General features: G+C 42.3%; 1 protein-coding gene across 1 annotated transcript; it reads left to right on the plus strand.

Annotated features, from left to right (window-relative positions):
- The first annotated feature begins 2,710 nt into the window (after positions 1-2,710).
- On the plus strand, positions 2,711-12,355 carry LOC130392964 (uncharacterized). The gene is made up of 7 exons (XM_056603510.1): positions 2,711-2,813; positions 7,464-7,524; positions 7,917-8,287; positions 8,404-8,488; positions 8,593-8,736; positions 8,852-9,107; positions 9,226-12,355. Exons 2-7 carry the CDS (start codon positions 7,483-7,485, stop codon positions 9,885-9,887), a joined length of 1,560 nt encoding a protein of 519 aa, XP_056459485.1. The 5' UTR covers positions 2,711-2,813; positions 7,464-7,482; the 3' UTR covers positions 9,888-12,355.
- The last annotated feature ends 12,126 nt before the right edge of the window (positions 12,356-24,481 follow it).

Below are 24,481 nucleotides of genomic sequence, written 5' to 3' on the forward strand. Positions count from 1 at the left end.
TTCTTATTCGATCTCGTTACAACCGTTTACGTCGGAACCGGTTCCCGACTGGAACCGAGTTTCGGTGCTCTCCTTCAACGTTGACTCTGACTCCACCCATTCCAAGTACCTGGACGCGCAATCATGCACGAGCGCGAACACAGATGCGCAAGAGCGAGCCAGGCTAGCGTAGGGTTTTCCTTCTCTTTGCTGGTGGTGGTGGGGATGGTGGCGTCTTGTCTGCCATGGAAATTGTCTTCTACTGCTAGGTCCAAATGTGGATTAACTAGTTCCAGTAGCTACCTACCGCAGGATAACAACAAACAGGAGCTTGCTCTGGGTCACGAGTACTGCACGAAGGGGTCGCGCGGGGCGCGGGGGAGGGGGAGTGCAGTACGACCGTTTGATTGACGTACTTGCTGTCCAATGCAACTCGGTTGCTCTGGAAATCATTGGAGTTTTTCGAGACCTGCCCGTTCCACAGATGATTGACTTGTTTAATTTTCATGTCAGTATTCTAACTCAGTGGCTGTAAGTGGGTTATGATAAGGATTTCGAGTAATTTTGCAAAAATGGCCAAAAAAGCGAATTCCATACCCAACCTTTTATTTAAAAGTAGAAATGGCTTTCTGGCGTTCAATGGCATATTTTCTGTTTAAATACTTTTTGCCTAATTTAATATACTTACCTTTTTGCCTGATTTAATGTACTTTTGTGTTTGATGGGAAACATTGATTTAATTTGCATTGTCCTATCTTTGTATGTTTAAAGGTTTTTCACCTCATCATATTCATCATGCTGGTCAATACTGGTCAAATAAAATGAAGATTGAGTGAAATCCTGTGTCTGGTAAAGTCCTTCCCGTTTCAAGTGTGGGAAGCCATGGTGTTAGAAATGCACTTGCCAATTAATGCTGGGCACATCCTTTGCTAAATCCCTTGAAGATGAAAGAATTGGGCTTTGCATCTCTATGCGAATAATACTGTAAGATAACACGTCCCATGCTGTATGGGTCTAAACGGCAACAATGCTAAACCTCTCCTATTCCCAGGCCTAGCAAGACGTGTGGCTAAACAGATCACAGCCTGCCTATGCCTTGATTATTAGGTAGGGGGAAAATGCAGTTTTGAAATATTTACTCTATCTTAACACCAGGGACGTGCACAGGGGGGTTGCTCAGGTTGCTTGGGCAACTGCCCATATGCCCTCCTCGAGTCAGGTTGCCCTTCCGAGGAAAAAAAAAAAAATATATATATCTATTTTTTAATCATTTAATGGATGCAGAATTTCATGTAGGCCTAGATAATAATAATATAATAAAAATAATAATAAATAAAAATCACCACTCGAAACATTTCATAAAGTAAGCGTAGCCTCATTCAATTCCGTTCGGGCACTGAGAGTGAAAGTCAGTAGGGGGAGGGCAAACTCTGCCGCGCGGCAACAGCCGCTTTTGCCGCCTCCCCTCTGCCGCCCTTCCCCCATTGAAATGAATGGAGGCGGCGAGTTGCCGCGCGGCGTGTGAAAGCTGCTTTACGTAGCTGCAGCGCTGCACGCGACCGGAACACCGGCACCTTTGAGACGACTGCCTTGATGTTCTCGGAAAAGGTGAATTTGAGATGTATAACAAACAAATAATCATCATCACGTTTTATGAAATTAATTACAATCTTCATAAATCCAGGCTCAGTTTGCCACGTAACGTTTAGCCTAAATGATCAGACAGCTAGCTAGCTTGCAGACAAGTAGCCCGTTATCACATAGTCTACACATTTTTTGGTAGGCAAACTAAGCTACATGTCTGCTGATAGTTAGTTTCTAACATTTCGTTTTAACAAGAAGAATAAATGATGGAAGTAATGCATCACATGAATTATTTCATTCAAAATGGTTCATGCCTAAATCTTATCACTATTTTGGGTATTGTTTGTTATTGTTAAGTGAAGCCGAAATGCCCAGTGAAAAGAGGAGGATTCAGGAGAGAGAGAGAAATCTGTGTGGTCAAGAGCGGCTGTCTGACCACTTCCTGCTGTCCATAGAGAAGGACATACCAATCGACAAAGAAGAGGTTCTGAAGGCTTCTCTTTTTAAGCTTTACATTTTTAAAATGTCAATTTGGAGAAACTTATCAGTGACTTGATAGGATGTTGTTTAATTATGTTTGTGTTCATGTTATGTTCTTCTTCTTCAAGTCATGTTTTTCTGCATTATCGTTAGTAGTAGTTATTTCAGTGTTTTACTTATTTGTATTAATATATTATAAAGACCCTGTTATTCTCAGTCCTTCATATAGCCTGTGAGTTTTTTTTTTTGGGGGGGGGTGCCCTTTTTTCAGATCAGAGCAACTGCCCCTCAAAATTCCTGTGCACGTCCCTGCTTAACACTTTTCTTTGTCTTCATGTTGACAGCAGGCGTTGTCTGGCACCAACTGTTGACACCTAGGGGAAGATATTGTTGATATGCAACTTGAAATTATTCGTTGGAAAGGATTGTCATTTTTGGGTGACGATGACATTGCAGGTCTTAGGCTTATTGATATATTTTTCTCTTTTTCTTTCTTTTTTCGCATTGCGCTGTTTGCATGACATTAAATCCATTCATTTTTATTTTTTAAAAGCATTGGAGAAGAGCACCAGAGCTCATTCATTGAACGGTCACGCTCTGTGTGGTTCTTGTTGTCTTCTCTGTGGTTCTGCAGGAGGCACCTGACCAAACCGTCCCTGATCTTCAGCCACACGCTGGCGGAGATCAAAGCCATCTTCCCCGGGGGACTCTTCCAGGGAGACACCTTCCGCATCGTTCTGCTCGGAATATGATTCCCGGAGGAAAGGAAGGTAACGAGGGTGTGGGTGGGGGTGGGGGTGTTTTGCAAAGAGGGCAGTGACGCATGCTGTGCACCGACACATGCACACTAGGGCTGGGATAAACGATTAATCTATTCAATTTGATTATCGTTATCTCCCAATTAATTGACTAATAGCAATTTATACATGTTGATTTAAATATCTGAATGAAAAAACATGATTTCCTTAACATTGCAATGCATGTTTATTGCCTTAAAATTCCAAAAAAAAAGTGCAAAGTAATGCATTCTTAGAAGTCAGAGGTAGCATTCAATAAAACCTTGAAGCCTTGAAAACACAAAGGCCTTCCGTCCATCTCCATTTTGCAAAGACGACCTATCACGGAATCGTTTCCTTTAACATTAAAGAATGCCCATACTTTAGAGGAGCGAGTGTGAGGCGCCTTGACATGAAGGGTTTAAATGATTAAAGGTCTAAATGATTTGATATGAAAGGTTTAAATGATTAAAGGAGTAAATGATTTGATATGAAAAGTTGAAATGATTAAAGGTCTAAATGATTTGATGTGAAAGGTTGAAATGATTAAAGGTCTAAATGATTTGATATGAAAGGTTTAAATGATTACATTTACATTTTACATTTAGGGCATTTAGCAGATGCTTTTATCCAAAGCGACTTACAATAAGTACATTTGTCATAAGAAGTGCATCAATATATCGCTGTCGGTACAGAAAGGGGGGGGGGGGGCGGCGGCATCAGCGTACGAGTTTAGTTTTTACCTGAACTTTTGATTCTGTGACATTCAAGGAATGAATTGCAACAGACGACTAAAGCTGGAGGTCTTTATTTCAAGTACAAATAAACTCAAGACCTATCTGAACCAATATTTAAGTTTTTTAGGAAATATAAAATAAATGGTAACAATATACTACTAGGTACAACAAGGCAACTAACTAAAATAATGAATGCAATGCACATATTGTCAGGGAGGGCAGCTGACTGAGGTCTAAGGACATGGAAGGCTCCTAGGATGTCCAGCTCCTGGAACCTCGTTTTCAGTTCTGTCTCCAGGCCAGTAATGTAGGGTTGGATGACATACAATGAACAGATCAGCACATTTTCTCCACCAGGAACAGAAGGATCAAAATTACTTTCCCTACTCTTATTTTTTAAAGTTAAAATATACACTAATCTGTTTCCACCTCACCTGTTGTTTCAGCAACATTTTGTCTGCCGTCCTCCTGGCCTATATTAATCAGTATCTCTCCTGAACAGCCCGGCCCCTGAGAAGCACTGGGTTGTTCAGCACTGTTTGATGCCTAGGAACATTCGAAATAAATTGATTATATATTTAATAAACATTTACTAGCCACAGCCATTTGACTGTTCAACATAATTTCAGACTAAGCTAACTACCTCCTGAAGCTGCTCCGTCTCGTCTGGACGAGGCCTTTTTTGGTACAGAAAAAACTTTTCAATACTCTGGTTTAAAGCAACAAACATTCAGTCAGAATAAAATAATATTAAGAATAGAATGTAATACATTTTTTCTTTTCTTTTTTTATATGGGTACCGTATATGCCTATCTAAACTATAACCGCATTTCATCTTAATCGCAGTGTTCGCTGCGTTACCAACGACGTTGTCTATGATGACGGGGGCGGGATGTTCAATAACGTTGAGTTCATAAAGCTAATATTACTTTTTCTGAGTTAGCAAAAAATGTGAGCAGGTGTGTTAGACCACAGTATATCATACTATCCTTTGGTAAACTGCAAATGTCGCAGATCGTCTTCTCTGTGCCAAATATATTTTTCCATTGACCTCAAGCATTGCGCGTGGACAGGAGGAGCGGGCGAATCAGCCATCATTGAGTGTGCAGGTAAAGGCCGATTTAGGATCGTTTTAGACGCAGAGACGTAAGCACGTAATTTACACAAGGGACTTGTTTTAGACAAGTTTTGATTTACGGTTCCTTAAGGATTGCGCGTGTTGCAAGGGGATTCTCCACCAGAACAGTAGGGGGAGCAACGAACGAATCTGTGGGCGTGGAAGTGGAAATCGCTGGCTTGTTTATATTTATGCACTTCCAGTATTTTCGACGATAGTAGCAGTACTTAAGTTTAGGTTAGCAGTCTTTTTCCACACTCTGAACGATGTTAAGGTTGAGTCGAAGACAGTTGAGGGAGCTGGAGCTGATAAGACTCCTGAAAGGATGTGGTTAGCTGGCCAATCACAGTCTTTGCGAGCTGCGTAGGGCCGTAGTGTTTTAGTGGCATAGTCAGGAATTTTGGGCGACGCACTTAAGCACGTAAGGGGGGATATTTTACCGCGCAAGGGGGGTTATGTATCTTGCGTGCTAACGCGTTACGTCTAAAACAGAGCATATATCGGCCTTTACTCCGCGTTTACATGCGGACACATCTGATCCGCATAGATGTGGAAGAACAGCTCAATCGGAATAGAAAAGGTAAAGATCTAAATGATTTGATATGAAAGGGTTAAATTATTAAAGGTCTAAATGATTTGATATGAAAGGGTTAAATGATTAAAGGTCTAAATGATTTGACATGAAAGGTTGAAATGATTAAAGGTCTAAATGAATTGAAATGAAAGGTTTAAATTATTACATTTTACATTTAGGGCCTTTAGCAGACGCTTTTATCCAAAGCGACTTACAATAAGTACATTTGTCATAAGAAGTGCATCACTATATCGCTGTCGGTACAGAAAGGATGTTCATAGAACCAAGTGCAAGTACCACAATCGCTAGGTCAATTCCCCGTGTTACAGCCATGATAGCAGCTACTGCAGTTGCTACACAGTTAAGTACTATAATACAATACAATACAATACAGTATACAATGGTGGCCAGAAGGGGGAGAGTAGCTATGCAGAGGTGGACTAAAGGTCTAAATGATTTGATATGAAAGGTTGAAATGATTAAAGGTCTAAATGATTTGATATGAAAGGTTCAAATGATTAAAGGTCTAAATGATTTGACATGAAAGGTTGAAATGATTAAAGGTCTAAATGATTTGACATGAAAGGTTGAAATAATTAAAGATCTAAATGATTTGATATGAAAGGGTTAAATTATTAAAGGTCTAAATTATTTGATATGAAAGGGTTAAATGATTAAAGGTCTAAATGATTTGACATGAAAGGTTGAAATGATTAAAGGTCTAAATGATTTGGCATGAAATTATTACATTTACATTTTACATTTAGGGCATTTAGCAGACGCTTTTATCGGTATCCGATACCGATATCCGATATTAAAATTGCGGTTACGGGCGATAACCGATATTTACCGATATCGATATTGGTATAAAAACAAGTCTCTATGATGATTTTGCATACTGAAGAACATGAATATGAAAAAGTTATCTTTCTTTATTTACCAAAACTTCGAAATACATTGTTTCTTCAACAAGTTACAGGGCATCCATAACAAACACAAGTTACTAACAGTGTTAGTTTTAGGCTACTTATACAACTTTACAACTTGTCAATATCTTGACAAGGTTTTATAACTTAAATCAAATTTGTCAGTATTCATGGAAACCAGATACTTGTCTAATAAATTAGAAAAAGTGTTTCAAGTTTAAGTAAATTTCAACTCAAATCTGTGAAATAGGCTAAGATATATCAAGGGACAGGGTGGCCGCGGGGTATTAAAAAGTCTTAAAAAGTCGTAAATCAATTTTCATCAAAATAAGGCCTTAAAAAGTATTAAATTGTCTTAAATTCAGATTGCATTGGTCTTAAATATTTGTGTGCCATGTCAGTGCGAAAATGCGGGCAATCTGTTCTGCCAGGTCAAATTTTTTTTTTCGGGTAGCCTGTGCGCTGCGTTGTCTTTGGTTAGGTCAGAGCGTAGACTACTGCGCAGCTGTAGCCCCACCCCCCCGATTACGCCACTGCCAGGGCTCCTGTTTATTGGTTTATCATCTAGCCAGGGCTCCAGCCTGTTCGTTTATAGATTTTGGCGCGATTCAGACCCCTCACTACGATAGACACTCGACTCTGAAACATGGGTAAGTGTAAATTTAATGATAAATGGCTCGAGAAGGACGAGTATGACTGGTTAAGGTCGGTGCCTGGTAGCGCCTATGAAGCTCGGTGCACTGTGTGTAAAAAAACCTTCAAACTTGGGACAATGGGGATCGGAGTGGTGGAATCCCATGTCCAGAGCCAGAAACACAAAGCTTACTCAAAAGCACGCATGCAGCCTACAATTACTAGCTTCTGCTCCACCGCTAGCAATGATGTAATTGACAACGCTAGTGTTGCAACAGGAAATCCACAGCCTGTTACAAGCATGCCATCTGACCGCGCAATTTGTGGCTCTACGCCAACACTGCGAGCAGAGGTGATTTGGGTGATGAGGACCGTGACAAGCCACCATTCCTGCAGGTCCAATGACGGAATTGATGACTTGTTTAAAGCAATGTTCCCAGATTCTGCCCTTGTACAGTCTTTTACATGCGGGAAAGACAAGACCAGATACGTTGCCAAATTTGGATTGGCGCCGTATATAAAAAAAGAGCTCGTCAATGAAGTTAAAAAATGCGGTGCGTTTGTTGTCATGTTCGATGAGACACTGAACCAGACAACCAAAACCAAACAAATGGACTTGCATGTGCGTTATTGGTTAAATGACCATGTCCAGTCTAGGTTCTACGGATCACAGTTCATGGGCCACGCAACTGCCAAGGACCTACTTCAGCATTTCAAAGTAAGTATGCCCAACATTTATTTCTTAACTAACCTTTTGTATGTTATTATATAGTTAGTCTAAGCTTTACTGATTGTCAAGTTATTAACAACTATGGATATGATAATATACATCAATTAGACAAATTAAAATAAAATGAATTAAAAGAAATAAAAAACAGCCAGCTTTAGTTTTAGAAAGATAGTCTGGTGTTAACATGCCAATAAGTTTAAATAATATATACAATATGGCTATAGGGATGGCTGACTGCTTATTTTGTGAAATAGTATTCTTTTTTTTTCTTTTTTTTTATCTTATCCAGTCTGACATTAATCTGAAGTAGTGGTGTGTCAGAAATGAATGTGTTAACTGTTGTATGGCTAATGTCTGTAATGTCTTTTTTCAATTTCCAGGAGTGTGTGCAGCAGCTTGACCTGAGACATTTGGTTTCTATCTCAATGGATGGACCAAATGTCAATTGGAAGTTTTTCTCAATGCTCCAACAGGAGCATGCAGATACATTTGGAGGTGCCCAGCTGATTGTGGTGGGGAGCTGTGGGCTTCACACACTCCACAATGCCTTTAAAAGTGGCTTCAGTGTCTGGCAGATGGAGAAAGTGCTCAGGGCATTGCATACACTCTTGCACAATACCCCTGCTAGAAGAGAAGATTTCTGCTCTTTGACCAAGTCATCTGTGTTTCCCCTACCATTCTGTGGGCATCGCTGGATCGAAAACCTACCCGTTGTCGACAGGGCTATCACCATATGGCCAATGATGGTGAAGTATGTGGATGCAGTGACACAGAAAAAGCTTCCAAACCCTAGAACATCCTCTTATGACACCCTTGCAGAGGCACGGAATGACACCCTTGCAGAGGCTTCTTTATGGCTGTCTCTAGGACCTTCACCACATTTCTGACTAAGTATCAGACAGATGAGCCGGTGATTCCATTCATCGGTAAAGATCTGGCTGTTCTCATGAAGGTAATGTATAACATGCATGGAGAAAGTGTATGAAATGAAAATTTTAACTCAACCCTCCAACACTTTTTTATTTGTATTGTTATTTGTACTGTATTTGTTCTCAGAGCCTACTGAAGAGGTTCATCAAGGCAGAGATCCTTAATGACATCACAGCACTGCAAATGGTCAAACTGGACACAACTGCCAAGGAAGCAAGGGCTGGCCTAAAGGCTGTGGACATTGGATTAGGAGCAGAAGTAGTCCTAAAGGTAAAGGCAAAGGTGTCAAATATCAAACAATGGTTAAGGAACAGGAAATCAAAACTTTATTTTTGCATAAAACTTTTAGTCAGTCTCACAGGCCCTCCTCCCCTCTTCCTGTTAGGAACTCCAGAGTAGCCCCAAGAGCAGCGTAGGGGAGCTCAGTGTGTTGGCCTTTAGAAAGGACTGCATGGACTGTTTGACCAATATTGTCAAGAAAATGCAAGACAAGAGCCCACTGAAGTACACCATTGTGAGGCAGATGGCATGTTTGGACCCAACGAGCATGTTCTCAGACCCCGACTTGTGCTATGAAAGAATGAAAGGAGTTGTTCAGAGGTTTCTGCATGATAACCAGCTGTCAGGAGGCGCCTCTGCTGGTACTTACGATTTAGAAGTCAGAATGTAAATTTTTTTGTGGTTTGTCTGTCTAAACTTTTTCATTGCATTGATTTAAAATATTTATATATTATTTTTTGTTAATCTGTTTTGCAACAGGTGATGTGATTGTCCAACAATTTGGAAATTTCTTGTCTCTGGAGGCAAAACATGAGTCATTCTCCTCTTTCCAACCCATGCGTACAAGACTGGACGTTTTCCTGCATGGACTCCTCCATCAATCCTACCCTGAACTCTGGGCATTCTGCAGGAAACTTCTGCTTCTCTCCCATGGCCAAGCAACGGTTGAGAGGGGCTTTTCTGTAAACAAGGAGGTAGAGGCCGATAACATGAAGGAGGACACAGTGGTTGCTCAGAGGATGATCTGTGACTATGTCTCTGTCTGTGGGGGGGTTCTCAAAGTACCTCTGACTAAGGAGCTTTTGGCAGCTGCAGCTTCAGCTAGGTCTCAGTATCGGCTACACCTGGACCAGGAAAAGAGAAAGCATGCGAGCAATGCTCAAAGAGAAAAGAGAAAAGGTGCAGAAGACCACCTAGAGCAGCTCAAAACGAAGAAGATACTGATTGAGGTAGCAAACAGCCTGGAAAAAGATGCAGACAAGCTAGCAGAACAAGCTGAGGGTAAATCAGGCACACTCATGGCCCAGCTAATCACCAAGTCAAACATCCTCAGAAGAAGACACAAAGAAAAACTCACAGAACTCAAAGAGGTAGAGAAAGAGCTGGAAGATAAATCGGCAGAACTCAGGCATATGCCATAATGTCAAATTAGGCATTACCTCTTCCTTACCTTCTTTTTTCACTGTTTCAAGTGTTTATGTTCATTTGTGCACATGTACATTGTTATAAATGGGTTAAGTACACTCTTTTGGGAAGGCTTTCTCAAGTGCCAGGTCAGTGTTTTGTTTATTATTATTATCTTTTGATTTTGGTTGATTCAAAGGATGTCTGTCACACACATACACACACTCACACAAGTTATGTTAAGTTATATTTTGCACTTCAAAAGCACTTGAAATTGCCATTTATTTATGTAGTTATTGTATTTATTATTTTGTTCGAAAGGAACAGTATTTTTTATTTATTTACTTGATTTTATAAGCATTTGTTTATGGGACCTAAATGCTCTGAAAATAATAAATATAATTGAGGACTAATGACATTTTTGTGTTCTCTTTTCGCATTACACACATTTAGCCGATGTTCTTAAACTCAACCGGTTATTATCAGACATCAGTGTGTTTACTTGGAAAGATTACTGTATATTTCCCCTTTTGATTTGTTTTTCCATCGTAAGTTTGGTCTTAAATTTCATTAAGAAGTGGTATTAAAATGTCTTAAAAAGTCTTAAATTTAATTTGTTTATACCTGTAGACACCATGAAGGGAGGTTGGTTGTAGTCTTTTCACTCGGTTCTATCCCTACTGTTGATCCGGAGAACCGAGCGAAAAGACTACAACCAAATATAAACATATCCGGTTCCGGTTTCCGGTTCAATGGGATTACGGAACGCCAAATAAAATGCAACAGAAGCTGTATTTCGCTACGATGATGTATATAATGATTTGACACGGCATCCTCTGCGCATTACTTCAGCTTTGAAAGTACTGCATATTGCAATTCGAGTACCTTAATTTGAGACCGTAAAAAACATCCAAACCGCCGACATTGAATCTTTTCAGTTAAGGCGACAAACACTCCTGTACTGCCTCTCCGTGCGTCTCTGGCTGCGTCACTGACAATGTCACATGACCAAACAAGCTGTGCATGGGCAAAAACACACAACGGCAACTAGACTAGGAAATAAATATTGGCTGTTAATATCGGACCAGTTTTACTTATCGGGCCGATGCCGAAATGTTAAATAATGACTAACATCGGCCGATAACTATATCACTGCCGATATATCATGTATCCCTAACAATAGGTACATTTGTCATAAGAAGTGCATCAATATATCGCTGTTGGTACAGAAAGGATGTTCATAGAACCAAGTGCAAGTACCACAATCGCTAGGTCAATCAATTCCCCGTGTTACAGCTAGTGGTGCCGAGATGATGCCTCATGAAACGTCAAAGCCTCTCAGCCAGATGAACCACCAAAGTGGTTTGTGCTCGAAGCTTCAAATGAGTACGCTAGGGACATCTAGTGGTGAATGAAATTATGACAACCCAACCCAAAATGTGATTTTTGCTTCGTGTGTCGATACAACATTAAATCATTTGAGAATTGAAGTCATTTCAGTGATACATGTGTGTGAGTGTGCCATTCATAAATGTCTCCAGAGCTCATGTTAGAAAATGAATCATTTGGCAAAAGAGTGTCTTATCAGCTACTAGGGCTGTCAAAACGAACTTCGCTATTCGAATATAATTCGAATTTTTTAAAAAGGAGAACATTCGAGTTTGGCAACTGACGTTCGAACTTTTTTTTTATTTATTTTTTAGCAAATTTTATTGACAAGTCAAGAATTACATTTAACTTTTGCCGAGCAACGACGCAAATGAAAGTCAACGTCGTGCGTCGTGACGTTCGGCAATCGGCATTGTATGCTTACAAGATGCTGGGAAGCAGCGCGCGAGCAGACACAGAGATGGAAAGCATAACTTTCGGATTTCCATCGAGAAACGGGAAGATTACATCCAGAGAACCCGTCATTTGCAAATTATGCTGCAAGTCGTTAAAGTACCACTCGACTACGAGCAACATGAGCGCACACCTCCATTCAGTGCATTACTCGGAGTACGCAGAACAGTTAGCGGCGAGCCACGGTCAAAACAGCCAAGAATAACATCGTAAAATAGCAGTGTGTGTGTGTGTATTTGAATGATTGAACTTCAGCTTCTTCATTAAACATCATTGCTTGAATATTTCTGGCGTTATATCTTACGTATTTATATAAGTTTTGTATTGATTTGGTAAAACTTGTTGCAAATGTTACATAACAGATTTGGTTGACGCGCCCTCTAGTGGACGCGGGACGTAGGCCTAATAATAGGATGGTATCGGTGTATATAATGATATAATAAAAAAAACATTAAAATATTCGAATATTATTCGAATATTCAACATAAGAAGCATTAGAAATTCGAATATGATTTGAGGGGAGGATTGACAGCCCTATCAGCTACAGTACTACATTTAGCAGACGCTTTTATCCAAAGCGTATTACATTGGCTAATGCACACGGCAGAGTCGGTGGACATGGGTTATTGAATTTTTTTTGGCAGCATGATATAACTGATTTTGTAAAAGGGGAAATGTGGTTGAGATGTGGGGGACAGTGTTTTGTGTAACTTTGGGGGGGGGGGGGGGGGGTGTAATTATTTTATTCAGAAACAGGATTTGGCTAATGATATTTATTCAGAAAGAGGATTTGCTCCAAAACCTTTGGGCTTAGCCGGTTTCTCTTTTTTGAGACAACCTCTCCTGCCTTAGAAAAAAAACACTCGCAGCGACCGAGGATGCAGGGGTACACAAAAATTCCAATGGCAACATGTAGAGGTGTGGAAATAATAGTTTGTGCGTTTCCCAGTATTGGAGTGGATCATCATTTCTTTTGATGTGCGGTTCTCTTAAATAGCGTTGGACCTCTACAATGGCATCAGCTGTGGCACTATGACTTTGTTTGCTCATCTGCTGCACAGTTGCGTCCAAATGGCGCCACAGTTGACCTAGGGAAAATAGACAGAAAATGTATTAAATATCATAACAAAATAAACACAACAAAATCAAATTTTCTCTATGAATTTACCAGAGGAGGTGGAAGGGACTTCATCAATCGCTGCTGATGGAAGTGGAGATGATTTTACCGGTATTTCACTTATTATTTGACAACACTCAGTGGTGAGCCTTTTCACAGCTTCGTCAGCCTTGGATGGAGTGAGGAAGCCGAGAGTTTTGAATGGTGGGTCCAGGAGAGTAGGGAGGGTCAGGATACTGGTCATTTGGAAGCGGCTAAGGGGTTCCATTAACTTCAGTTGTATTGATTTGGTGAGATGTTGGGCCATGTCAGTGTGGATGGATCCACGCTGTTCACTTTAGTGGTATTGATTTGGTGAGATGTTGGGCCATGTCAGTGTGGATGGATCCACACTGTTCACCGAGGGTCAGTGAGACAATTTTCAATAGTGGAAGAATCTTAGAGGCTGACACCCTCTTTTCCTCAGACAATTCAATTGTAACCTCATTAAATGGGCCAAACACAGCGAGGCACTCCTTAATTACGGTAAACTCCATTGGAGTAAACATGGTGACTTCACAAGGGAGAGAAGCCATAGCTGTACTTACAGCTTCTCTCTCTGAGTGCAGCCTCTCCAACATTATATAGGTGCTGTTCCACCTTGTCTCCACCTCCTTCAGCAGCTTATGCTGTGGTCTTCCCATGCATTGCTGCATCTGGGCTAGACTTTTCTTTACACAGAAAAGAACATATAAAATATTAGTTGGACAGTGCTACAACAGTTACAACAGGATAATGATATAGTAAAGAGAAGTGATGGTAAAAACAAAGAATATGCAGCACAAGCCATAATACCTTAGCAGTGGTACTAGACCGAAAGTGTGTTACAATTCTTCTGGCACTTGTACGCAGCTGCTCAAGTCCAGGGGTGTCATCCAAGGATTTCTTTGCCATCAGGTTGATGGCATGAGCCCCAAGCAGTGTGGTATTCAGCACACCATCTGCAATAAAGTGGCAGGTGACTGCAAGGTAGGCCTCCATATTCATGGATGTCCACATATCTGAAGTTAGGCTGACTGCAGTAGCCTGCTGAACAAGGGCCTTGGCCTCCCTTTTGCCTTGGTGGTAGCGTTCCTCCACCATGGCCTTTAAAGCCTGAGAAAACAAGAACACTTTTTAGCATGACTTTTAAAGAGATATATAATGTAGGTTAATGAATGATAACATAATAATGTATACCTGTCTGGTGGGCAGAACATATGAAGGGTCAAGTAATTGTACCAGCCCCCTGAATCCCTGGTCGTTGACCACAGTAAAAGGCTGGCAATCCTTCACCACCATGTCCACCAAGGCCTCGTCCAGTTCCTTTTTCCTGGAAGCTGGGCAAAAGAGACAAAACAAGTGAACAAGCAGTAACCCAATGGTATAGCCCTCTTATAATGCATCATCCATTAAAAAAAAGCGACCACCCAAACGCACCTGTGCAAGTCCCAGCAGGTGCTGTGGGTGTCTCCTCTTTCTCATGAAGGGCACAGTAATGCCTCAACATGGAAGATGTATTATTATTGTAACCAAGAAGCTTGTTGCAGATTAGGCATTTCCACCTATAGCCTACAAACAAAAACAACCAATGCAAAAGACAACATTATGCTACTACTTGCCAAACCATGCTTTTAAATGAATAGCAGTATGAATAGGCAAACCTTATTGAGAGCAACTAGATCAAAATGCTCCCAAACAGGGGAAAACCTTCTCTTTTTGGCAAATTCCATGATGAATGATACACGTGATACTTTGATTGATACTACAGAAAATGCAATGCTCAAACTACTACGATCACAGACTAGTGGTATATTGAATATACCACAAGGTTGTGATCGTATACGGACATCTTTATAGTCGAAATCTCCCGCCAATACTGAACCCCTATTTCGAAGCAGTAGCCCGAGGCGAAGCCTCAAACGTCACACGAAACGTCATTTCGCCAACGTGAATCCTACTCAAAGCGGAACTTTGCTGGGGGAGGAGCCGACATACTCGACACACGCCCCGATGCCTCTACGCAAACCGTAACATCACTAGTTACAGCCATGATAGCAGCTACTGCAGTTGCTACACAGTTAAAGGTTGGGTATGGGATTTGCGAAACGCCAGCAGATTTTGAAAATACACAACTCAAATGGTCCTACCCCCTCTCCTTCAACGCTGACACTGACTCCACCCATTCCAAGTACCTGGACGCGCAATCATGCACGAGCGCGAACAGAGATGCGCGAGAGCGAGCCAGGCTAGCGTAGGTTTTCGTTAAACAACATGGTACTACATTCAGCTGTAAGTTGCACCAGATATTCTAAACATTAAACGGTCACATAAATCATTACTATCATCATTACTATAAGCAGCGCCTAGGATTATTCTTGATTTCAGTTTCTCTTTCAGTGTTCTTATTATCAATTACTCTCTGAAAAAGAGTTTTCCTTCTCTTTGCTGGTGGTGGTGGTGGTGGTGGTGGGGATGGTGGCGTCTTGTCTGCCATGGAAATTGTCTTCTACTGCTAGGTCCAAATGTGGATTAACTAGTTCCAGTAGCTACCTACCGCAGGATAACAACAAACAGGAGCTTGCTCTGGGTCACGAGCTCTGGGTCACGAGCTCTGGGCCACGAGCTCTGGGCCACGAGCTCTGGGCCACGAGCTCTGGGCCACGAGCTCTGGGCCACGAGCTCTGGGCCACGAGCTCTGGGCCACGAGCTCTGGGCCACGAGCTCTGCACGAAGACTGCACGAAGGGGTCGCGCGGGGGAGGGGGAGTGCAGTACGACCGTTTGATTGACGTACTTGCACTGTAAAATGTAATTAGTTGACCTTACTTAAAAAAAAGTGTGCAAACTTGTTGCCTCCAAAAAATTAAGCAGTCATCTTAAAATTAGTGAGTTAGAAAAGCTTGTTTATTTTAAGTGTGCAGTACTAAATCAAGTAGTACCATTAACACGTTTTTGTATGTTCATGTAACTTAATAGCTATGCTTTGTGTTAACTTAATTTTTTCATTTTGTGTGGACTGCTTGATATAAATTTAACCCCACTTAGAATTACTAAATACCTCCAACTTAACATTTTTAGTTTGGTTCTTGTTGCAGCTGCCCAGGTTTGGGTCCAACCTGTGGCCTCTTCTCTCCCCCATTTCTTATCTATTTTTGCTACTATCTAATAAAGGAAAAACCCACCACAAACATATACGTTGAAAGAACACTCACTGGGTTAATTGAGCTGCATTGCAACATTTATTCAATGCACATTCAATTAAAAAACAGCAGCTAAACAAGAAAGTTGTTGTTTGATTTACCTGTAGAAAATGACATGGAAAAATTAAATAAAAAATATAACTACATTTCTGTGAGCTAATTCTATGCATGCAACAGTCTCCAAATATTAAACAGGTAAACACCTGATAACTACAGTAATTCAGTGCATGCAAAATCAGTGCATTTCAGATCGAAACTGAACAACAAATGCTTTTGTGTCCCAAAGTGAGCAGTCCAAGGATTAAACACAAAGATTAAACAGAAAGAAAAACATCACTCGGGTTTGTATTTGTACTACATTACAACTATTTACAATTTTCCCAAAACAGAAATGTGAAATGGACAACCTTGCTAGGTTCTTTTCTGACAATATCAGCTAATAACAAGTAACAACTATTTGAAAGGTGTCGCTATTTCCACCATTACCATACCTGCATAACATAGTCAAAGTCAAAAAAGTCAAAGTGTGTTTATTGTTGCATGTACCAAATTGCTTCAGCACAGCAAAATTCTTACGACTTGGCAAGCATCATTCATCTACGCAGTATACGTCATACATATAACATAAAACTCTATAACACTATGACAATAAAACATATAAAATGTAACATTAACATTCAACAATTAGAGTACAGTAGAAGGGCTAGCAGCAGTTTAAGTGTGAGTAGAGAATAAGTTAAAAAGAAATGCTAAGGATAAGTTAAAAGTTTTTAAAATTGTGCAAATATATCTATGAAGTGAATTGTATGAGTGGGGGAGTAGGTGGAGGTGGCAACTGTTCAGAGGTTCAGTGTTTCTGATTCAGAAGCCTTACAGCCAGGGGGAAAAAGCTATTTGTGAGTCTGGTAGTCCGTGTTCGGATGCTCCGGTAGCGTCTACCAGACGGCAGCAATGAGAACAGTCCATAGCCTGGGTGGCTGTTGTCCTTTAGAATCTTTTTTGCTTTCCTCAGGCATCTACTGTTGTAGATGCCTTGCACGGAGGGGAGATGGCTGCCGGTGATACGCTCCGCTGTCTTCACCACCCTCTGCAGGGCCTTGCGGTCGGCAGCGGAGCAGCTACCATACCAGGCAGTGATGCAGCCTGAGAGGATGCTCTCAATGGTGCATCTGTAAAAGTTTGTTAAAGTTTTTGAAGACATGCCAAACTTCTTGAGTCTCCTCAAGAAGTATAGCCGCTTCTGTGCCGTTTTGACTGCTGAGCCTGCCTGCATGGACCAGGTTAGGTCATCCTTGATGTACACACCGAGGAATTTGAAGTTGGAGACTCTCTCCACTTCAGCTCCCTCGATGTGTATGGGGTCCTGACCCCCCCTCTGCAGCTTCCTGAAATCCACGATCATTTCCTTGGTTTTGCAGACGTTGAGAGACAGGTTGTTGTCTTGGCACCATTCTGCCAAGACCCTTACCTCATCTCTATAGGCGGTCTCATCGTTGTTAGAGATGAGACCCAGGATGGTAGTGTCGTCTGCAAACTTCAGGATGATGTTGGAACTGTGTGTTGCCACACAGTCATGCGTGTACAGGGAGTACAGGAGGGGACTGAGTACGCAGCCCTGGGGGGCCCCGGTACTCAGGGTCAGTGAGGAGGAGGTGTGGTTGCCCATTCTCACCACCTGGGGTCTGCTCGTCAGGAAGTCCAGGATCCAGTTGCACAGGGGTGTTTTAAGACCCAGGCCCCTGAGCTTCGGGACGAGCTTGGCAGGCACAATAGTGTTGAATGCTGAGCTGTAGTCCACAAACAGCATCCTCACATATGTGTTGCTCTTTTCCAGGTGGGAGAGGGTGGCGTGTGTAGCTAGGGCAATGGCATCGTCTGTTGATCGGTTTGGACGGTATGCAAACTGAAAGGGGTCCAGGGTGTTGGGAAGGGTAGAGCAGATGTGGGTTCTGACCAGCCGCTCGAAGCACTTCATAATTGTGGAGGTCTGTGCTACAGGGCGGTAGTCATTCAAGCAGGTTACTGATGTTTTCTTTGGTATGGGGATGATGGTGGCCTGCTTGAAGCAGGCGGGGACTTCAGACAGATGCAGTGATAAGTTGAATATGGAGGTGAATACCTCCGCAAGCTGGTCAGCGCACCCCCTGAGGACGCGGCCTGGGACTCCATCGGGCCCCGATGACTTCCGGGGGTTCACCCTTTGGAGCTCTCGCCTCACGTCAGCCACGGTCAGGGACAGAGTGTAGTCGTCCTGGTCCTCGGCCAGTCTTGCTGAAGGAAGGGGGTTGGTTGCCTCAAACCTTCCGTAAAAGGTATTGAGGTCGTCAGGGAGAGAGGCGGCAGGCTGATCATCACTGCTATTTCTCCCTTTATAGCCAGTGATGTGTCGCAGGCCACCCCACAGGCGTCGGGGGTCAGAGCTTAGGTAGGTGGACTCCAGCTTGTCCCTGTATTCTCTCTTTGCATCTCTGATGGCCGTCCGCAGGTCACATCTGGACTTCCCCAAAGCCTCCTGGTCACCAGAGTTAAAGGCAGAGGACCGTGCTTTGAGCTTAGCACGGACATTACCATTTACCCAGGGCTTTTGGTTTGGGAAGGTCTTAACACTGACCCTAGGTACGACATCATCAATGCATTTGGAGATGTATGAGGAGACAGAGTCTGTGTATTCATTGATGTCCCCATCAGCTGCAACAAAGAACATCTGCCAGTCTGTTGTGTCAAAGCAGTCCTGCAGAGTGCTAATGGCTTCAGCACTCCAGCGTTGAACTGCCCTATAAACCGGTTTTTCCTGTTTTAGGCGCTGTCTGTAGGTAGGGATAAGCATAATGGAGGTGTGATCCGATTTTCCGAAAGCGGGGCGGGGGAGGGGTTTGTAACACTTTCGAATCTGTGTGTAGCAATGGTCAAGAATCTGATCACCCCGGGTAGGAAAGTTTATGTGTTGATAGTACTTCGGTAAAACTTTCTTCATATTGGTCCTATTGAAGTCTCCAACAACAATAGAAACCGCCTCAGGGTGAGCATCCTCAAGTCCATTAATTACTCCGTAAAGTTCCTCTAACGCGCACGTTTTGTCCGCCTGCGGTGGAATGTATACTGCTGTGACAATAACAGAGCTGAATTCCCGTGGGAGGTAGAAGGGGCGAACTTTAATCGATAAGAGCTCCAGGTCTGGTGAGCAGTGTGCTGAAAGTGCAGCAACATCCGAGCCCCAGCGAGAGTTAACCATCAAGCATACCCCTCCTCCCCTTCTTTTACCTGACTCGGAAGTCCTGTCCTGCCGGTAGATGGAGAAGCCGGTCGGAGTGACGGCAGAGTCAGGCACCATAGGATCCAGCCAGGTCTCGGTAAACGCCAGTACACAACAGTTTGCAATGTCCCGCTGGAAGTCAATCCGTGCGTGTAGCTCGTCCAGTTTATTGTCCAAAGATTGCACATTCGCTAGTAGAATGCTTGGAAGCGGTGGGTTGCAGTATCTCGTCCGAGATCTGCACAGGATGCCGGCTCGCTTGCCTCTCTTCTTTCTCTTCCGTCGGCGTATTGGTAGGCATACCGGCGGTAAGACAAGGGAGTCACAGCAAGCACTCCGGTAAGTTGAGAAAAACTCAGTTTTAAGTGACGAACGAATTTCCAAAAGTGCCAGTCGATCATACTGAATGAGCGACAGTGCAGTACGTACAAAAAAACTAACAATAAAAACAATTATAAACATAAAGCTGCGTAGTGCATGCGAAGCCATTGTCAGTGCGACCATCCATACGGCGCAACCATGGCACATACACTTTAATGCTTCTTTTTTTTATGAGATCGTAAATAAGAGAATAGTTGCATGAACACATCAAACTTTCTATGGATAACAGGAGAACATTAATAGCTGCAAAGCTTACAAAGTGCTATCTACAGCTAATGGCTCTTTAACCCAGAAGACTGTTCTTCAGAGTTAACAGTTTTGGTGGGAGGTTTTTCTTTCCCAGTCCAAGCATCACAGTCTGAACGAAGTTGAGTGTTTTAGCCATGCATTTTGGGTAATCCAAATGCAATGCATATGTAAGCCCAAACAACAGACAAACTGCCTGAGGCAAGTTTTTAATATGATCCATGACAATACCTCCCTCCAGAATGATGGCAGTGGAGATGGGCTGGAGGTCCACTGAGCTTTGACCCTCGTGAGGACTATCTTCACTGATAACTGTCAGCACACCAACAGTGATGCATTCTAGGGCCATTCTATCTCTCGCTGTATCCTAAAAAGACTCACACATTCTTCAGCATTGCAATTTATGCTATTCTAAAACATTCATTTTTAGTGTGTGCTAGAGAAGATGGCTTTAAATATGTGTTCACACTGGATTGTTACAAAATAGTAGGGCTGTAACGATACGCGTATCAAACCGAAAATCGCGATACTCAAAGCCACGAACCTGTTTCGCGGTGTGAGAAGGCAGAAGCGAGATATGCCCTTTCTAACTCTTCGGTCAAATTGTCAGATTGAAATTTGCTAATAATTTGTCGAAATAATAGTCTGCTGACAGCGCCCCCTCCTATCGATGCCGTAAATATGTGACATGATGCCCTCTGTGATCACAGCTCTCCGTGGCTACGGAGGATTGCATTTCTCCACAGCCGTCAAAGTCCTCATATGCGATATGAACGACATTTATCCAGAGTGGGCCAAGCGTGAAAAAAATTGCCTGTGTGATCCTGTCTCTATTGTTTTGTGTGATTTGACTGGCAGTTTGTCTGCTTATAGGTCGGAATGAAGCGGCCACCGATTATTGACAGGATGGGTACTTTATTCTACCGGACTTGTTCGCTTCTTCACTAGACGCACGCGCTACTGCTCGCTCTCCTCGCTCGTCCACTCACTCGCTGACGTCACTCACACACACACACACGCGCACTGCCATTCTCGTGCATACACATATGCTACTCGTAACACTATGCCTCGTTATTGCGACGTTCATGTTTTTCCTCATCTATTGAAAGTTAGGCTATTAAACATGTTGCATTCTATATGGCCTGATTATGTCATTATTTAAGCTACATAGCCTAATAAGAAGCGCTAATAAGGATATTTGAATAAACCAACCAAACAGTTAAAGGGGCCCTATTATGCCTACCAGCAAAAAGCATCCTCCAACTGCAATCTTTGGTTATTTCTTTATTAATTCAGCTATACTTTAATATTCTTTCGGTTCAAATCTGTTCAGTGTTCCAAATTATTTGTTAAATGTTACATTAAGATAATTGGTATTTAAGTGTTGTTTAAATAAAATGCTTTTTAAATTTAAAAGAATCGTGGGATGTATCGAACTGTGGGTCAAAAATCGTGATACAAACCGAATCGTGAATTTGTGTATCGTTACAGCCCTACAAAATAGCAAACAAAATATATTTAGTATGGTTAAACTAAAGCTATGGAGATACAACAAGGTCTATACATTCTTGAACAGTGACACTGACTTTTCAACCTAGACTCCTACTCCTTAGATTTGAAATGAATGAATGAATGGCTGTTTACATAGCTCTCAGATTAGTTGTGTTGGTATAACTATACAAAATACATCAATCAATGTACAAAATGTATATTGAGCAGATATAATTAGATCTTCTATGTCAACACAGGTATAATTTATATTAATGCAGACCAAACTTTTTCTTATGGCAAGTACTTACAGAGCAGGTCTTGAAGAATTCACTGGAGTCTTCACCGAGTAAAATGGGAATGCGTTTAAGGACAACAGAGCGAAGTACTGTCACGTCTGGTGTCTAATGATACACAGAGAAAGAAAAGACCAGTTAACAGTGTAATTTGCAAGGCACAAGCAGACAGGAAATAAAATAGGTTGGTCTGGATCATCTCATTTAGAACTTGATTGATGAACTATCATACAGATCAAAAGCAAAATGAACCTACTTACCATCCAGCCCATGTGCTGCATCAGCTCACTGAGTTTGTGGCCAACAGCTCCCTTTTTTGTTTTGAAAAGTTCGATGAAACGTAGGGCGTACTGGTCTAGGGCCTTAAAGAAGTCTCCCTCAAGATTCCTACTGGCGATTCGATTAAACTCAGCAAACACCTGAAAAAGTAGAGAGGGGTGGGTAGGGACGGAGAGGTGGCAGAGGTATTAATATTCCAACAAGTGTTTGGATTTCTAGCCACACACCTTGAATTTCTTCTTGATTGGCATTATTTTATTGGTTGAGAACAAAAATAGCTTCCCTGTCTCTCTGTGAAGAGTGCTGGCCATCGTTCAACCATGTTCTGTACAGCAGGCTCCTTTTTTACAATTTCTTGTCTGCGTAGTGGGAATGATTGGTCCATCATTTGTGAAATGAGAATGCCATTTGGTTGTTTTGTCTTCTTTTCTTCCACGAGAACCATTCTGGCATTTTCAAGGCTTGTTTCATCATGTCCTTTAGGTAAGTTAGGCAGGTAGTTTGCTTCACCTCTTTTTGGCCGTTTGATATTCTTGCTTGAGGATTCTCCCTCTGGGTTGCCTTTACTTCTTTTGCCTCCATTGATTGCTACATCCTCACATCCAGCTTTTCGAAGCTTTGTTCAAGTTCAAGTTCAAGTGTACTTTATTGTCAAAAATCTATGTAACAGGGTTAGCACAGAAGTTTGAAATTGCGTTTGGCCAGTCTCCAATGTGTAGTTAAAAAACATTTGAATAAGACATTGACAATAATCTCACACGCACGCACGCTCACGCACACACGCACACACGCACATAGCAGCAGAAGTACAATTAGTGGTCACAAGGTGCAACAGTAAAGTAAAGTGCAACAGTAAAGTGCCAGTGGCATGGTGAAGTTCATGGGGTTTTCTTCAGTGTGTTGATGAGTCTGATGGCTTGTGGAAAGAAGCTGTTACTCAGTCTGCTTGTGCGGGACCGCAGGCTGCGGTACCGCTTCCCTGATGGTAGAAGGGAGAACAGACTGTGTGCTGGATGAGTTGTGTCTTTGATGATGGTCATTGCCCGCTTGGAACAGTGTGAAGTGTACAGTTCCTTAATGGCTGGTAGGGGTGACCTGATGATCTTTTCTGCTGTCCTCACCACCCTCTGCAGTGCCTTCTTGTCTGCAGCTAGACAGCTGCCGTGCCAGACAGAGACGTTGCTGGTCAGGATGCTCTCAATAGCACCTCTGAAGAAGGTGGTGAGGGCAGAAGTGGGGAGGTCAGCTCTTCTCATCCTTCTCAGGAAGTGGAGTTGTGTCTGCGCCTTCTTGACCAGTGCGGTGGTGTTGGTAGTCCATGAGAGGTCATTCGTGATGTGCACTCCCAGGAACTTTGTGCTTTTCACAGACTCTACTGCACTGCCGTTGATGATGAGTGGGATGTGTGTTGGTTGTTTCTTCCTGAAGTCTACAGTAATTTCTTTTGTTTTGTTGACGTTGAGAAGCAGATTGTTCCTCTCACACCAGTTGATGAGTAGCTGTACCTCCTCTCTGTATGCTGAGTCATCATTGTCTTTGATGAGGCCCACCACTGTTGTCATCTGCAAATTTGATGATGTGATTCGTTTCCAATTTGGCACAGCAGTCGTGGGTCATCAGCGTGAACAGCAGGGGGGATAGCACACATCCTTGAGGCACCCCCGTGTTTATGATGGTGGTCGCTGAGGAGTTGTTTCCGACTCCGACTGTCTGCGGTCTGTTTGTAAGAAAGTCCAGCAGCCAGTTGCACAGTGAAGTAGGGCTTTGACTTTGGCCCAAAAATCATATTCAAAGTTTGTTTGTTTATTAATATTAATGTTCAAATATTTATTAATACTATTTTGACCATTAAATGCCTTAAGTAAGACCTGGGCTGAATCTGAATACTTAGTACATACTATTTCTGTTCAGTGTCTACTACTTCACCGTACTACAGCTATGCGTAGTACGCCTCTGAAACTCCAACGGACGTTGGGAGATGACGTATCTCCCCTCAGATGCCGGCAAAATTACCTTGATAAGTTACCAGTTTTCCGTCTTGTCATCGTTGCTATTAAATTAAAAATCTCTCTTTTTACTTAATTACTTACTTTACTTTTTTAATGTCTCTTTTTTTCGCCGCTTTCTACGACTTCTTTCTAAGCCGCTGTTAGTGTCGGGTCAGCCATCTCTTCTTCGTTCGTTACCAGACTCCGGTTGCATTGTGGGATAGCGTAGGGACCTACCGATGTATACTGTGGCGGTAGTACGCATTCTTTAACATTTTCCGTACTACACAATGCGGACTGAGCATTCGGACGCGCTATATTTGTGGCGTACTACAAAATGCATACTATAAGTATGAGTATTCGGATTCAGCCCTGGATTGGGTTTTGCAAGATTGTTTTGCGAGGTTGGTTTACCGGCGTTGCTATGGTTACCGGTCTTGCGTGTTCCAACGGTTTATTAGGTTTCTAATAAATCGCTGTCTAATCAATACTTCAGTCACT

The sequence above is a fragment of the Gadus chalcogrammus genome, chromosome 12 (assembly GCF_026213295.1).
Source record: "Gadus chalcogrammus isolate NIFS_2021 chromosome 12, NIFS_Gcha_1.0, whole genome shotgun sequence".
Taxonomy (NCBI): domain Eukaryota; kingdom Metazoa; phylum Chordata; class Actinopteri; order Gadiformes; family Gadidae; genus Gadus; species Gadus chalcogrammus.

What these genes read in the sequence shown, in the direction of transcription:
- LOC130392964 (XM_056603510.1), top strand. Translation starts at nt 7,483, where the DNA reads ATGGGCCACGCAACTGCCAAGGACCTACTTCAGCATTTCAAA. An exon ending in GAGCAGAAGTAGTCCTAAAG is followed by an intron (nt 8,737 to 8,851) that starts GTAAAGGCAAAG and finishes TCTTCCTGTTAG; the next exon opens with GAACTCCAGAGTAGCCCCAA. An exon ending in GTCAGGAGGCGCCTCTGCTG is followed by an intron (nt 9,108 to 9,225) that starts GTACTTACGATT and finishes GTTTTGCAACAG; the next exon opens with GTGATGTGATTGTCCAACAA.